The 14,516-nt window shown below is 44.4% G+C and overlaps 1 protein-coding gene across 10 annotated transcripts in view; it reads left to right on the top strand.

Moving 5' to 3' along the window:
- Positions 1–14,516, top strand: part of RALGPS1 (Ral GEF with PH domain and SH3 binding motif 1) — a 317,405-nt gene that overhangs the window by 247,917 nt on the left and 54,972 nt on the right. For all 10 annotated transcript variants that reach the window (XM_021674032.2, XM_064377874.1, XM_012458122.3 and 7 more), the window contains 2 exons: positions 8,374–8,511; positions 10,962–11,055. In XM_021674032.2, coding sequence (XP_021529707.1) covers positions 8,374–8,511; positions 10,962–11,055 — 232 coding nt within the window. The remainder of the gene's footprint in view (positions 1–8,373; positions 8,512–10,961; positions 11,056–14,516) is intronic.

Genomic DNA, 14,516 nt, shown 5'->3' with positions numbered 1-14,516 from the left:
TTTTTTGTCTTGCTTTATCCCATTGGCTTGTGCATTCAGCATAGTGTTAAATGATAGCAGTATGTGAGGTGTTCTTGATTTGTTCCTATTTGATAGGATTTCAATATTAAGAATATTGTTTTAATTTTCTAATATGCATCTTTTATCACATTAAGGAAGTCTATGTCTAACTCAGTGCGTTATCAGGAAACGCCAGTGAGTTTTATTTGATAATGTTTTATTTGGAATCTGTGCATCTTGATTTATTAATGTGATTGGTCTCTTTTTTATGCCACCTCTGTCAGGTTTTGGTGTAATGGTTATGCTGGATTCATAAAATGAACTGCAGATATTTCTGATTTTTCCTGCTCTGGAACAGTTTAAGAAACATTAAGTTTTTCTTTTCAGGTTTTATGCATGAGCTCCTTAAAATCATCTAGATATCATACTTTTAATTATATTAGGTTGGCGCAAAAGTACTTGTGGTTTTTGCCATTAAAAGTAATGGCAATTACTCTTGCACCAACCTAATAGTATCTTTTTCCAATATTAATATTTTTCTCTGTCTTAGTAAATTAAAGTTTTTTCCCTCTTCTTGAGAGAACTTTGAGAAGATGTATTTTCCTATTAAGCATTCATTTCATCTAGAGTTTCAAATATGTTGCCATAAAATTTACACATACTACTATTTTAACATCTCTTCCATATTTGAAATCATATCCTCTCTCTCGTCCCTAATATTGTTCATCTGTGTGGTATTTCTTTTTTCCTCAATCATACATACCAAAGGATTGTCCACTTCATTGATTTTCTCAGAGAACCAATTTTCAGTTTTATCATTCTGCTAGACTTTTGATTTTTTTAAAATTAATTATTTATGCTTTTATATTTTAAATTGTTTTCTCCTTTCTTTTGTTCTTTTTCTAGTTCTATATAATGAATACTAACTTCACTTTTTAAATATTTCTTAATTATTAACATAAGCATTTGACGCTGTGGACTTTTCTCTCAGTAATTACATGGCCTTGCATCATTGTGGATAATTTTGATATTTTAATTTTAACTTCTTCTTTCACTTCGAAATTATTTGGTGAATGTTTTTTCTTTCCCAAATAATTATTTTTAAAAATTTTGTTTTTATCTCTGGAACAGAGAAGGAGATGGAATTGTTCCAGATGCCCGAAAGCACATGGGTTATGAGTGTGGGAGGTACAATTTCCCCAAAAGGAAATCAAGAGCTGTTTCCAAAATAGGGAGTGGGTGTTAGGCAGAAAAAAAAGTGTCAGTTTCTTCTCTATTCCCAATAGTTGTTGAAGGGTTAAATGAGCTAGCACATGTAATATACTCAGCACAGTGTCCAGCACAAAAAAAAGGCCAATAACAGTAACCAGATGCATGCCCTCTCCTCGTGCCCTTTCTTATTGCCAATCAGAACCCCAGCTCACGCTATGCCATTCATTGCACTCTAGGGGAACATTTGCAAACAGTGGGTTACTTCCTTGTGCCTGTACATTACCAGGCAATCACCAGGGTATGAGGGGATCTATAGGTGTGTCCTTATTTCACCTTGGGGAGCCAGGAGGTGACTTGGCTTCCCTGGACTTCAGGATTCTGTCCAGACAGCAGGACTTTGCCCACGTGCCTTTGTGATTCATGAGCCGCAACCCCAAGTCATACACAAGGCCATGTGCTCATCCAGAAAGCATGGCCTCTGACCACTTGCCATGTGACTGCCTACGCCCGCCCCCTTCTGCAGGCTGAGGAAACTGTCTCATTGACAGTTAGCTTCCAACAGCTTTCATAAAAGGAATACTCTCTAAATGAGGATTTGTTCTGAAGCCCTGTTTTGTTTGATGGATATTAATTAGCAGGTGCTAGTTAATACTCATGGTCTTCCCCATCTCCTCGGGGAGCCTGGGCTGCCTGCTGAGATCTTGTCATGCAGTAGATGGAACTGCTTTGTGCTCTCTTAAAGAGAGCACACACACCCTAATGAGCTGCTGCTCTGTTATTTCATTTGGAATTTATCAGGACAGTTTATGTGATCAAACCACACAAGTATAGTTCTGGGTGCCAGCACTCCTCAATCCTGAAATTTGAAAGTGGTCTTTTCAAGTCAGAGCAGGAGAACATGGAAAAAAGTCTTTCATTTCAAACTTTGAAAAAGGGAGAGAGGGAAAATGGAAAGTATAAGATGGAAATGTGGCACATTTTTATGCTGTAGAGGTTTTTTTTTTTTTCCTCAACACAGCAGAATTTTTCTTATTAAAAAGATAGCTGTATGAGAAAAACCAAAACCAGACTCGGGATGGAAGTGAGACGGGGTGGCGATGGGAGAACAAGGGAGCAGTGAGTCTCTGGCCTTGTGGGAAGCCCTGGTGCCAGCCGCGGGCTTTGGCTTGGGGAGGCTGTGAGCGCTCAGCTTCAAGCAGGCTCTGGGCCATTGAGCATGGGTGTCCCTCAGCTTCAGAGAAGGTGTCTGTTTAGAAGAGCGCCTCTTTTGTCAGCCTGACACTCCCTACTTGGAACTGGGTGTCCTGTGGACATCTCTGGTGGGGAGCCTGTATTCACTGTCAGGAAGCAGGCTTGGCCATCTGCCCCTTGTGTTGAGGCCAGCCCAGCTGCAGAAAGCTTCTGTAGCAGAGCAAGCTGAGAGCTGCTCACTCCAATCCTGGGGGTCTGCCTCATTATGGCAGTCTGCTTGGCACTCATGTGGCAGCTATAGCAGTGTCACCAGGCCCTGTGTGGGGTATAGAAGGAGGGAGCAGAGCCCAAGCATGGTCTGGTATCTGTTTGTCTCAGAGGAGGTCCAGTATGGGGGTTGGCATGGCCATGGGGCAGATGCCAGCTGCCAGCAGTGTCCTGGGCCTTGAGGGAGACGGGCCACAGCAAGGGTCCTCACACCCCCAACTCTGTGCCTGGGACCCTCATCCCTGTGCCAGCCAGTGACTTCTAGCCCCCAGCCCCTAGCACTGCTCTCTGTCCCAGATCTTTGGAGTCAGGCAGTCCTGAATTCAAATCCAGATTCCCCCACTTGCAAGTTATATGATCTTGGCCAAGTCACTTCATTGAGCTTGTTTCCTAATCTGTAAAATGATAGGGAACAAGGGTGCCTTCTGTACAGGTCACTGCTAAGGTGCCATGGTAAAAGCAATACCTACCTTCCCTGGAGTAGATAGTGGCTGTTACTGTCAGGGTCGTTTACCCTAATAGGTCTGCACCTCTCAACCTTGCCTGGTCCCTGGCACTGTCCAGCCCCAAAGCAGCCAGGGCCTGTAGTTGATCCAATCGCTGTCCATCTTCATAAGGCCAACATCACAATGTCATTCGCTATAGTAACTCTGTGTAAATAGGAATAGGAGCTGAGATGTCCAGCTGTGCCATCCCAATCCAGGTGACCTTGGGGAGCCAGGGATGATTTGGCTTCCCTGGACCTCAAGATTCTGTCCAGACAGCAGGACTTTGCCCACATGCCTTTGTGATTCATAAGCCACAACCCCAAGTCATACACAAGGCCATGAGCTGGTCCGGCTGAGGGGTGACCACCACGCAGTCGGCATCTGGGCACCATCCATGGTCATGGCAAACCCAGCTGGGCCCATTCCTCCCATGCTGCTGCTTCAAATAGGGCCTTGCAGGACCAGCCATTAGGTCAGCTCAGCTTCTTGGGCACTTCAGTGGTCCAGGCCCTGGACTGGGAGACTCCTGTAAACCACTGTTGTTAAACTTAGTCAAGGAAACTGAGGCCCTGGGAGGTAAAAAGGCTTGCATAAGGCCACCCAGATGGTGAGTGGCAGAGCCAGGGTTCTGAGTTCCCTGGCTCTGGACCCCACCTTCTCTCACTTATACCACAGCTGCTTGTCATGTGGCAGAGCTGGAAAGGCCCCCAGGACTAGGTGAGCCACTGATGATGGGACCTGGGACAGACTGATGACCACAGTGGCTGTGAGGAAGGTGGAGAGTAGATAGAGCAGGGGAGGCAGCTACAGCAGGGTCATAATCCCTCTTGGAGCGTGTTGACCCCATAGGAGAAATCAGGCACAGATAGCCATAGCCTGGGTTCATCTATGCACGTATCTTGCCTCACTGGCTGCCACACACCAGAGAGTCTGGCTGGAGTGAAAGAAGGACCGACAGTAGACAACCTGGACAGACCTGTGCTCAAATCCTGCCTCTACCACTTCCCAGCTATGTGGCCATAGACGAGTAATGTAACCATTCTCAGCTTCAGTTTCTTCCTTTTATAAAATCACAATAAAACCTCCCTGACAACAGCATTTTTCTTATGAATCAATAATCTGGGCAAAGCTCTTAGTTTAGAACCTGGCATACAGTAAGTGCTCAGTAATGCTATCTTTATCATCACTTGACTGGTGGTGGCTCTCTCTTCAACTATAAAACGAGGGTAGCATGTGCTGCATAAGGTTATTGTATAAGTTAAATAAAATATGCCTTCACTCTTGCATCCCTTCGTCAGCTAGTGTTTACCAAGCAGCTCCTGTGTGCTTGATTCTAGATGCTGGAGATTGAGCTCCTGGAGCAAGATGCACTTCCTACCCCTTGAGGCCTTAGGTCTGATGGGGAGTCAGGTTTGAAATACACAAATGAAGCAAACAAGTGTTTGAGTGCAGTTGTGGGGAGTGCCAACTACATGTAGGGCTCATGTTGTGCCTGACACAGTATGAGTGGAAGGTGGTCATTCTTATGATTTCATTATAGTTTAGGCTTATGCATATCTCTGTTGTGGACTAATACAATACTAAAAGAATTTCTGTGGATTTGTGCAGTGTTAACTGTAGGAGACTTGCTGCTTGTGCTGTGGTTTTTGTTGTGGGAGTGAAAGGCTATTTATATGGAGGCTCTTTCCAGGCATTGCCTAGGCTCAAGGTCTCCCCATGTCACTGGGGCCAGGAGGCTTCCTTTTGAGGGGTGCACTACCCAGTCCTCAGCAGGTATGGCCTTGGCTCACACTCCTGGGTCTTGAGGAGTAGGCAGGTGTGGGCATCTGCATGTTTTGTAGAGGAGAATTATGAACTCTGTGGGCCACAGTTCGCAGAGCACCACTCAGGGATCCACCTCCAGGAACCCAAGAGGAGGGCCAGTGTCCGGCACCTGTCCTCACAGTGCGGCATAGAGTGCACCTTTCATGTTGAGGGTGTTATGTGAGGAAAGGCAACTCCCTTTGTGTTTCTGATGACCAGTGAGTGGGAACATGGGTACAGCAGCCTGATAGACCTGGGTTCAAATTCCATTACCCTTGCTGTGAGGCCTTGGGCAGGTTTCTTAATCTCTCTGAGCTGTAGCCTTTTCCTCTACTTTCCAGCATTGGTGGCAGGATCCCATGAGACGGGAGGGAAGTTCCTGTCTTGGAGTTGATCCCCAGGGAGGAAGTTTCTTTTCCCCTCATCCTGCTCTCCAGTTTCTCTGCTCCTGGGCTGAGCTTTCACTCTGCCACTCTGAGCCAGCTGGGCCGAAGTCTACACATTGCTTCTGGAATAAAGCTGCCCTGTGTCCCACGTCCCTTCACTCCCTGCTCTGCACTAGAGGATGCTTTTTGTGTTGGTTGAAGCAGTAATAGCATTTTCAGGATTGCCGTTGCTGACTCTTCAGGGTGGTAACTGAGTTACATTTTTAAAAGGGGAGAAGAAAAACAAGGAGAAGAGAAAGAATAAATCTGTAGATTTAAACTCACCAAACTTGGAGCTTCTCTACAAGGGAAATTATTTCTAATTATTAAAATTTTGGAAACATGGTACTGCCAGAAAGAAAGGAAGTGGAAATGGCTCCTGTGAGAAGTATTAGCATATGTTTCTGTGATTTAACAGTTTCCCATGACAATATGCAGCTATTTTAAAAGCAGACGAATGACTCATGGTATCTAGCACCAGTGGTCCACTGCAACAGCAGGAAGTGTGCACTCTGGAGGGGCAGGCTTGGGTTCGACTCCTGTCTCTATCATTTACCAGCTGTATGACCTTGAGCAAGTTACACATCCTCTCTGAGTTTCCTTTTCCTCCTCTGTAAAATAGGTTGTTAGAAGGATAAATAAGAGAACGAACATATAACTCTTAGTACAGTGCTCATCTATCCATGCACAAACCCTCACAGCTTTCATAGAATTAACCAAGTTAATTCCAATGTTTGTAATAATTCTTAGTTGTTTAATAGTAAACTTTTAAGGCTATAAGTTTCCCCCTGATTACCACCTTGGTCAGAACCCATAAGTTTTGATGTGTAGTATTCTCCTTGTCATTGTCTTCTAATAGATTCTTCAAACAGATTTTTTATTTTTTCTTCGACCTATGAGTTACATCAGTGTGTGTGTGCACATGTGTGTGTTTTCAAGGGGTTAGATTTTTTTTCTATATTTATAGTTAAATCCTAGATGTAGTAAGGTCAATGAAAGTAGATAATATGGCATTTACTTTTTAGAACTCACTGAGGTTTTCTTTGGATAAATCAATTTTTGTAAGTACTCCATGGGTACCTGAAAAGAACTATATTTTCATTTATAGAAAACCTAGGTTGTTGTTATTATTATTATTTTAAGACAGAGTCTTGCTCTTTTGCCCAGGCTGGAGTGCAGTGGCCTGATCTCAGCTCACTGCAGCCGCTGCCTCCTGGGTTCAAGTGATTCTCCTGCCTCATCCTCCCGAGTAGCTAAGATTACGGGTGCCCACCACCACACCTGGCTAATTTTGTATTTTTGTTAGAGATGGGGTTTCACCATGTTGGCCAGGCTGGTTTTGATCTCCTGACCTCAGGTGATCCACCCACCTCGGCCTCCCAAGGTGCTGGTATTACAGGCATGAGCCACCGTGTCTGGCGCATACATATGTGTGTGTGTGTGTGTGTATATATATATATATATATATTTTTTTTTTTTTTTCCTAGACAAGAGTCTTACTCTTTCGCCTAGGCTGGAGTGCAGTGGCACAATCTCAGCTCACTGCAGCCTCCACCTCCTGGGCTCAAGCAATCCTCCTGCTTCAGCCTCCCAAATAGCTGGGACTACAGGTGTGCACCACCATGCCCGGCTAATTTTTGTACTTGTGTAGATACAGGGTTTTGCCGTGTTGCCCAAGCTGGTCCCAAGCTCCTAGTCTCAAGCGATTCACTTACCTTGGCCTCCCAAAGTGCTGGGATTACAGGCATGAGCCACCATGCTCTGCCTCAAGCTTGTTAACTTTGTTACTATAATACTATATCATTGCATTCATATGTGTATGTGTGTGTATGCTTATGTGTGTACACATACCATACTTAAGTGAATTCTGGAGAAGACATACCAAAGCCTCCCTCTATGGTTGTGTCTTTGTTGAACTCACTTTTTATTTCTAACATTTTTTTACTATGTATAATTTGATGTGTTGTTTCTTTATGCATAGAAATTTTTAACCATTAGAGCGTCTCTATCACCTGGACTTTTGTTTTTAGAGCAAGCACTCCTCTTTGCTTTGCTTAGTGTTTTCTGCCTTGAATTCTGTTTTACATCACTTCTCCTGCCCAACTTTGCCAGTGTGGTGGGCACAATAGCAGTGCCCATGGAGAACGGCTGAAAGGACATCCCATCCATGGCCCATGCACATCTCCAGGTGGCCTGGAGTACGGCCTTGCGGCTAGTCAGCCCGCTGAGAGCTATGTGGTGGCTGCATATCCAGTGCCCCTTCCCCATCCCCAGACAGTCAGTTTGTCCTCACATCCCCCCAGCTTATCACTGGCCTGTGACAGATCTTATTAAGATCCTTTCAGACACAGGTTTGATCTTCAAAAGCTGTGCAAACTAGATGTTACTATTTCTGTAACATAGCCATATTTTTATTTCGCATCTTATTTTCTTATTAAGCACCCTTGGCGAAATTCTGTCTCTCGCTTTAGTTCTTTGTACTGAGAGCTGTTGCTTTTTAAATTTTTTCTTTTGTTTCTTAGTTAATGTATGGTGGGGTATGGGTAGGGGAACAGACAGACAAATAGACAGACAGCTGGGTAAATAAAGAAAAAACTGAAATCAGCTCAAATGGGTGTTCTCCTGGACATGGCACTTTAGACCTATTAAACTTTACCAGTTGGTGAGAAACACAAGTATTCATCCCTTTCATGTCCTGTTATTTTCTAGTTGGGTTACAGGTAAAAACCTTATTGCTGGAGAGTATTTTAACTAGAAATGCTAAAATCTTGCCAGCGTACATTTTGGCTGTGGCTCAGATATTTGATTTATAGTTGGGCAGTCTGTGTGAAAAAATTAGTAATCAGGACTGGAATTAAAGTCCAAATATTATCTCAGTTTTCCATAAGTCACCCTTTATATTTTTTAGCAGATTAGTACTATTTTGTGTGATTTTGTTCTGGTTTGTGGTAAGCTCCGTCTATCATAAAATATCTTCTTTATTTTAGGTATCTATCTTCTGGATTTAATCTACATTGATTCTGCATATCCTGCCTCAGGCAGCATCATGGAAAATGAACAAAGATCCAATCAGATGAACAATATTCTTCGAATAATTGCTGATTTACAAGTTTCCTGCAGCTATGGTTAGTACCCTTGTTGTTGGAATCGTGAAATCTTACCTCATTGAAATTTGGGTCTTATCAGTGAGAAAGCTCTAGAAACCAGACAGAGAACTACGAAGTTTCTCATTTTAATATCTTGAGCGTCAAACATGTACTAGATCCTTTTATACATAAGTTTGATCTTCAAAAGCTGTGCAAACTAGATGTTACTATTAGTATTACAGGTGAGGAAACTGAGGCTCTGAAAACAGTTTAGTTACTTGTCCACAATCACATGTCTAGTGAGTGGCAGAGCCCAGGTCTTTCTGGCTTCTGGCTCATTCGTTCATTCATGAAGAGCTTTCTGGGCAGCTCCCCTCCAAGCAGATTCAGGGATCAGCCTACTTTTGCCTGTGACTATGCCGTCTCCCATGGCCTCAGAATCCTCCACTGGAGTCTGCATCTGGCTGGCAGATGCAGGAAGAGAGAGAACCATACAAGGGTGTGTTTTATAGGCTAGGCTTGCAAGCGGTACAGATCACTTTTGCCGACAGTGGCTAGGAAATGTAATCTAGCTGTGGGCCTAGAAGGAGAAGGAAAATGATGTGATAAGTGATTGGCCACACCCTGCTGCACGTGGCCAGATCCACAGTGTGCCCATGATGGTGGGTATGTAAGAGGGATGGAGAAAGTCACTGGAGTTGATGTCAGAATGCTGGATGGGCCATCTATGTGAGGATTGATTTCACCTGAGAAGATGGCAGACTTGGTGTGTGGCACTTGACTGTGGGCCAAGTGCTCAGGTCTTCTGGGAATTAGCACTGACGAGCAGGCAGCTATTCAGCAGAAGTCAGCAGTGAAGAGGGCATGGCACATAGGAGATGGGGCTCTAGGCACCTGCCTCTGAAGAACAAGGTTTTCACAAGAGAGCAGAGGAGTAAAAGTCTGAGAGCACCAAAGAGAGGTGTAGGAAGGAACCCAGCCTCACCCACTGTGCATAGAATGTGAGAAATCCACAGCTTCCATTTGGGAATATCACAGAGAAGCCAGGGTAGGTTCACTGAAGCAAGAGCCCTGCTCACAAGCCCCTCCACAAGCATCCCCAGGCAAGGTGGGGTTTCTCATACTTCAGAGCAACTTTTCTCTGACAAAAGGGGTGGGAGGCACCTGAATTCCCAGTACAGGTCTCGCCTGGCCCTGGCCCTTTCTACCAAATACACTGACACCTCTTGTCCCACTGGACAGCAGAGCAACCACAGACATGGGCTTCAGGGTCAGATGGACTCGGGTTCCTATTCCAGCTCTGTCTCTTGAAAAATCATTTTCTCCCCTTGAAGGTTTTCTCAGGCATGAAAATGGGGATGTGATTCATGCAGAGCCCTTAGCACAGTCCCTGACATTTCATGAGAGCCCAGCAAATGCTGTCTTACCATTGTTGACCTTCACCTACGTCATCTCCACCATCAGCTTTGTAATACAGGTGTCATCCTCACTTCAGAGAGAACACTGAGTCTTCAGAGAAAAAAAATGATCTGCTCAGAATTTTGCTGTGAAGGCCCAGAGCCATTGGGTGCTCCTGCTGCACCTGGATGCACCTCCCCGGAAAGCGAGGGTCCTCCCCACCCTCTTTTCTACTCCTCTTCACAGCCTCCTCTACTCCCTCCATCTCTGCTCTTGGCTTGTTCTGTTCGACCCAGTGGCCCTCTCAGAAGGAGTGCAGTGACTGTGAAGATCTGCAGAGAGCAGCTGACACCAGTCACTCCAGAGACAGGCAGCACTATGTGGCAGAAGGCTTCCATCACTTGGAGTCCAAACCCAGGTTGCCACAGTTTCTTCCTCTGTGCAATGGGGATATTGTTTCTCCCACATGAGGCAGTTGTGAAGGTTAACAAAGATGACTCCTATAAAATTACCTGCTGCAGAGCTTGGCACAGCCATATTTTAGGTCCCTGGGTACCTCCCTTTCTTCCTAGGATGCAACAGCTCTAGTCTTGGGCCAGCTTCTGGGTTGGGCCTCCATATCTGGCTGGACAGGGTCTGTTCATTCATTCTTGCATTCATGTCACACAGCAGGTGGGTAGGTATGGGAGGCTTGCTCAGTTACCCCAGTGGAAGCCTGTTTTAGGGCACAGACACCTAGCTTTGGTCTGTTCTGGAGGCCAGGGAGCCAGCCATCTTTACCCAGCCCCTGATCTCTGAGTGGAGGTACAGCTCCTCCTTCCTGGCTGAAAAACCATGGTGACCTCAAAGTATGGTGACTAAGGCCCAGCCATCTGGGGGGCACCCCTTGAGGGCAGAACCGAGGCCTGATGAGCCCTCTGTTCCAGTGCTCAACACAGGGCCAGTCCCCAAAGAGCATCAGCAACTGCTGGAAGAGTGAATGAATCTCAGTGTCCCAGGAGCATCTAAAATTAATGATCTCCGTACTTCTCATTTGGGGGCCTAAAGATGGAGAGAGTCTGAAGTCTCTGGATTTTGTCCACATTTTACAGATCACCTCACCACCCTGCCCCATGTGCAGAAGTACCTGAAGTCCGTACGCTACATCGAAGAGCTCCAGAAGTTTGTGGAAGATGACAACTACAAGTAAGTCCCCACCTACTCCTATGTCAGTTAGGCCCCTCAGCCCCACTTTTGTCCTTAGCACTCAGGTCCCTGCAAGTAGATTTATCAAAGTCCACTGCAGTAGCGCCCATGCCCCAGCACACACAAGCACACGTGTGCAGTGTGATCTCTGAACCTCACAGACCTCACAGTGCTGATGTCTGAATAGCTCTCATACTCATCTCTGCCCCATCCTCATAGCACCCCCCCCACCCCCCCGTTCAGAGGAAGGTGTTGTGTTAACTTCTCAGTGTGGCTTTCCCATATGGCATGAATAATATGAACTTGGACTCCACTCTGTGAATGGCACAGGCTTGGTACTCTGGTTCTCACAAGTGACTCCATCACCCACAGTGCTGGGTGGCAAGGCAGCTTCTAGCCGTATCTCCATACCAGCAGACAGTTCTCCAAGAGTCTGTTTCAAGGATGAGACAGTTCCTTTTGACTCTCAGCTCTCTACAGGATTCAAGGCCCTACCTCCTTCCCTGTACAGCCCCTGTAGAGTAGACCCAGTTCTCATAAGAACCCCATGGGCCCTCTGGCCTCATTTTCTACTAACGCTGCTGTGGCTTTCAGTTCTTTCTTCATTTGTGGCATCTGGGAATGTATCCAGCATTTCTATGTATTTGGAGGGAAGAGAAGGATTTTTCGTGTTAACTCTTGTCTGCAATACTGCTTGGAAGTCCTCCTGGCTCATTTTCAGCTTGAGACCAACTAAGAACCTCAGTACTTTTTCATATGACCTGATATTAAGGCAAGCCCCAGCCATCTTATAATCAGTCATTTACCACTTAAATGTCAATTTCACATTCACAGATGGTCCCCAACCTGGGATGGTTCAACTTATTTTTCAACTTTACAGTGGTGCCAAAGCAACATGCATTCAGTAGAAACTTTACTTTGAGTACTCATACAGCCATTCCATTTTTCATTTTCAGTACGGTATTTAATAAATGCCATAAGATATTCAATACTTCAGTAGGCTTTGTGTTAGATGATTTTGCCAAACTGTAGGCTAATGTAAGTGTTCTGGGCACATTTAAGGTAGGCTAGACTAAGCTATGGTGTTTGGTAGGTTAAGTGTATTAAATGCATTTTTGACTTGTAATATTTTCAACCTATGATGGGTTTAGTGGGATGTATCCCCATTGTAAGTTGAGGAGCATATGTATTCTTTTAAATCTTATCTTATGGTTGCTTCCAATATGCCATGATTCCTTGGAATCTTGTTATTCAGTATATTTTTTATCTCTTCCAGTTTTGTTTCTGTGAATTTGATTAGCCAGATTACATGGTCCTCATCTAAGTTAGTGAAAACTGTAGAGAACTGTGGCCACAGAGAAAACCACCACATTACCCATAATTCACTCACCAGTAAAGATCCTAAGGGGAATGGATGTTCAAGCAGTGCCCTACCTGGTCAGCTCTACAGGAGCATCTGCAGGCTTGTCTGTGAACCAGAGTCACCTGGGAAACTCTCTAACCATCCAGATGTCTGGGGTGGGACCTGAAAAGTTGTATTTTTTCAAAGCTCCCTAATGATCTTTTGGAACGTAGACATAACGCTTTCTAATGATCTTTTGGAACATAGACATAATGCTTTTAGTTGTTTTATATAATAATTTGTTAAAATATAATATGAAATTGTGATCTGTTACATAATAGTAACAACAATAGATGAAAGCCAGAGATTACCTTTAAAATTATGTTCACCACAAATCAAGCTCATTTTATTTATTTACAAAGCATTTTCTGTTCCTGAAAAGAGTGCCCTGCAGTACAAAATTATTCCCACTTAGTTTCTGGGATATTTTCCATTTATGCACCAGCATTATGATAAAGGAGACAGTGGTTTTTCATTAACACTAATATGCTTTAGAGAGAAAAAATGGCCTATAAATACTTCTACCCATGAGATAATCTTTGGACAAGCTGCAAATCATGAGTAATTACTCCTTCTATGCTGAAGAACTTTGAACACCCCAGCACCTGATACTAAACAACAGTCAGCCTGGGTTTTTACAAAGGCTCTTTGTTGTGGTCAAAGTGGACAAACCCAGGGAAGAAGCCTGCATTCTTATCCCCGGCCCTCAGACCATCAAGGGAGTTCCTTCCCAGGGAGGTTCTGGCTCCAAGTGGCAAGAGATGGGCAGAGCCTGTGATTCTGCTTGAGGACCCACACTCTGTGGCTCAACTCACATCTGGAGGCTGACTTCTCACCCACAAGGATGCAATGGCTTAGTTATTGCATTAGTGACATTGCATTGCTGACATCCTGCCCCATCTGCTTTGGAGATATTATGCCAAGAGGTCCAACTGGTGCTTTACTTCCCATAGCCTTTATTCTACTTTATGTTATTTAAGAAAATTTACCCAATTTCCCATTACCTAGAAAGCATGGCTGTTAGCATTAAGTGAACATACTTTTGGACATTTTTCTAGGCATAGAAAATTTATATATATGTAGGGAAGAATGGATAGATAGATGGATGCAAGGATAGAATATTAAAATTGGATTATACCACACTGGCTATTTTTAATTTAAAATACTAACTTTAATTTCATTTTAATTTAACCAGAAAAAAACTGAAATAAAATGTGAAAAAAAAATACTGCTCTTTAAATAAATATTTACTTACCAAAAGAGAGATTATTTTCTAAAAGAGTCTTCTAAGATTAATAAAAGAGGACTGGGCATGGTGGCTCATGCCTGTAATCTCAGCACTTTGGGAGGCTGAGGAGGGCAGATCACCTGAGGTCAGGAGTTCAAGACCAGCCTGACCAACATGATGAAACCCCATCTCTACTAAAAATACAAAAATTAGTTGGGTGTGGTGGGGTACGCCTGTAGTCATAGCTACTTGGGAAACTGAGGCAGGAGAATTACTTGAACCTGGGAGGTGGAGGTTGCAGTGAGCCGAGATCGTGCCACCACACTCCAGCCTGGATGACAAAGCAAGACTCCATCTCAAAAAAAAAAAAAAATTGGCCGGGCGCAGTGGCTCACGCCTGTAATCCCAGCACTTTGGGAGGCCGAGGCGGGCGGATCACGAGGTCAAGAGATCGGGATCATCCTGGTCAACATGGTGAAACCCCGTCTCTACTAAAAATACAAAAATTAGCTGGGCATGGTGGCGCGTGCCTGTAATCCCAGCTACTCAGGAGGCTGAGGCAGGAGAATTGCCTGAACCCAGGAGGCGGAGGTTGAGGTGAGCCAAGATCGCGCCATTGCACTCCAGCCTGGGTAACAAGAGCGAAACTCCGTCTCAAAAAAAAAAAAAAAAAAAAATTAATAAAAGAGGTCAGGAAAAACATTAGGAGGCTTGAGTCAGTAAGTTTAATTTCAACTAGGTTTACATTGTGAATACTGTCAGCCTACTCTGGTTATGAAAGATGAGAATTAGCCCTCTCCCCCCTCCTTCACCTCCACTTCACCAGCTTCC

Source organism: Aotus nancymaae, unplaced genomic scaffold, assembly GCF_030222135.1.
Source record: "Aotus nancymaae isolate 86718 unplaced genomic scaffold, 86718_ANA_hifiasm-v0.15.2.pri h1tg000003l, whole genome shotgun sequence".
In the NCBI taxonomy this organism is placed as follows: domain Eukaryota; kingdom Metazoa; phylum Chordata; class Mammalia; order Primates; family Aotidae; genus Aotus; species Aotus nancymaae.
This window is presented reverse-complemented; position numbering and strand designations above follow the sequence as displayed.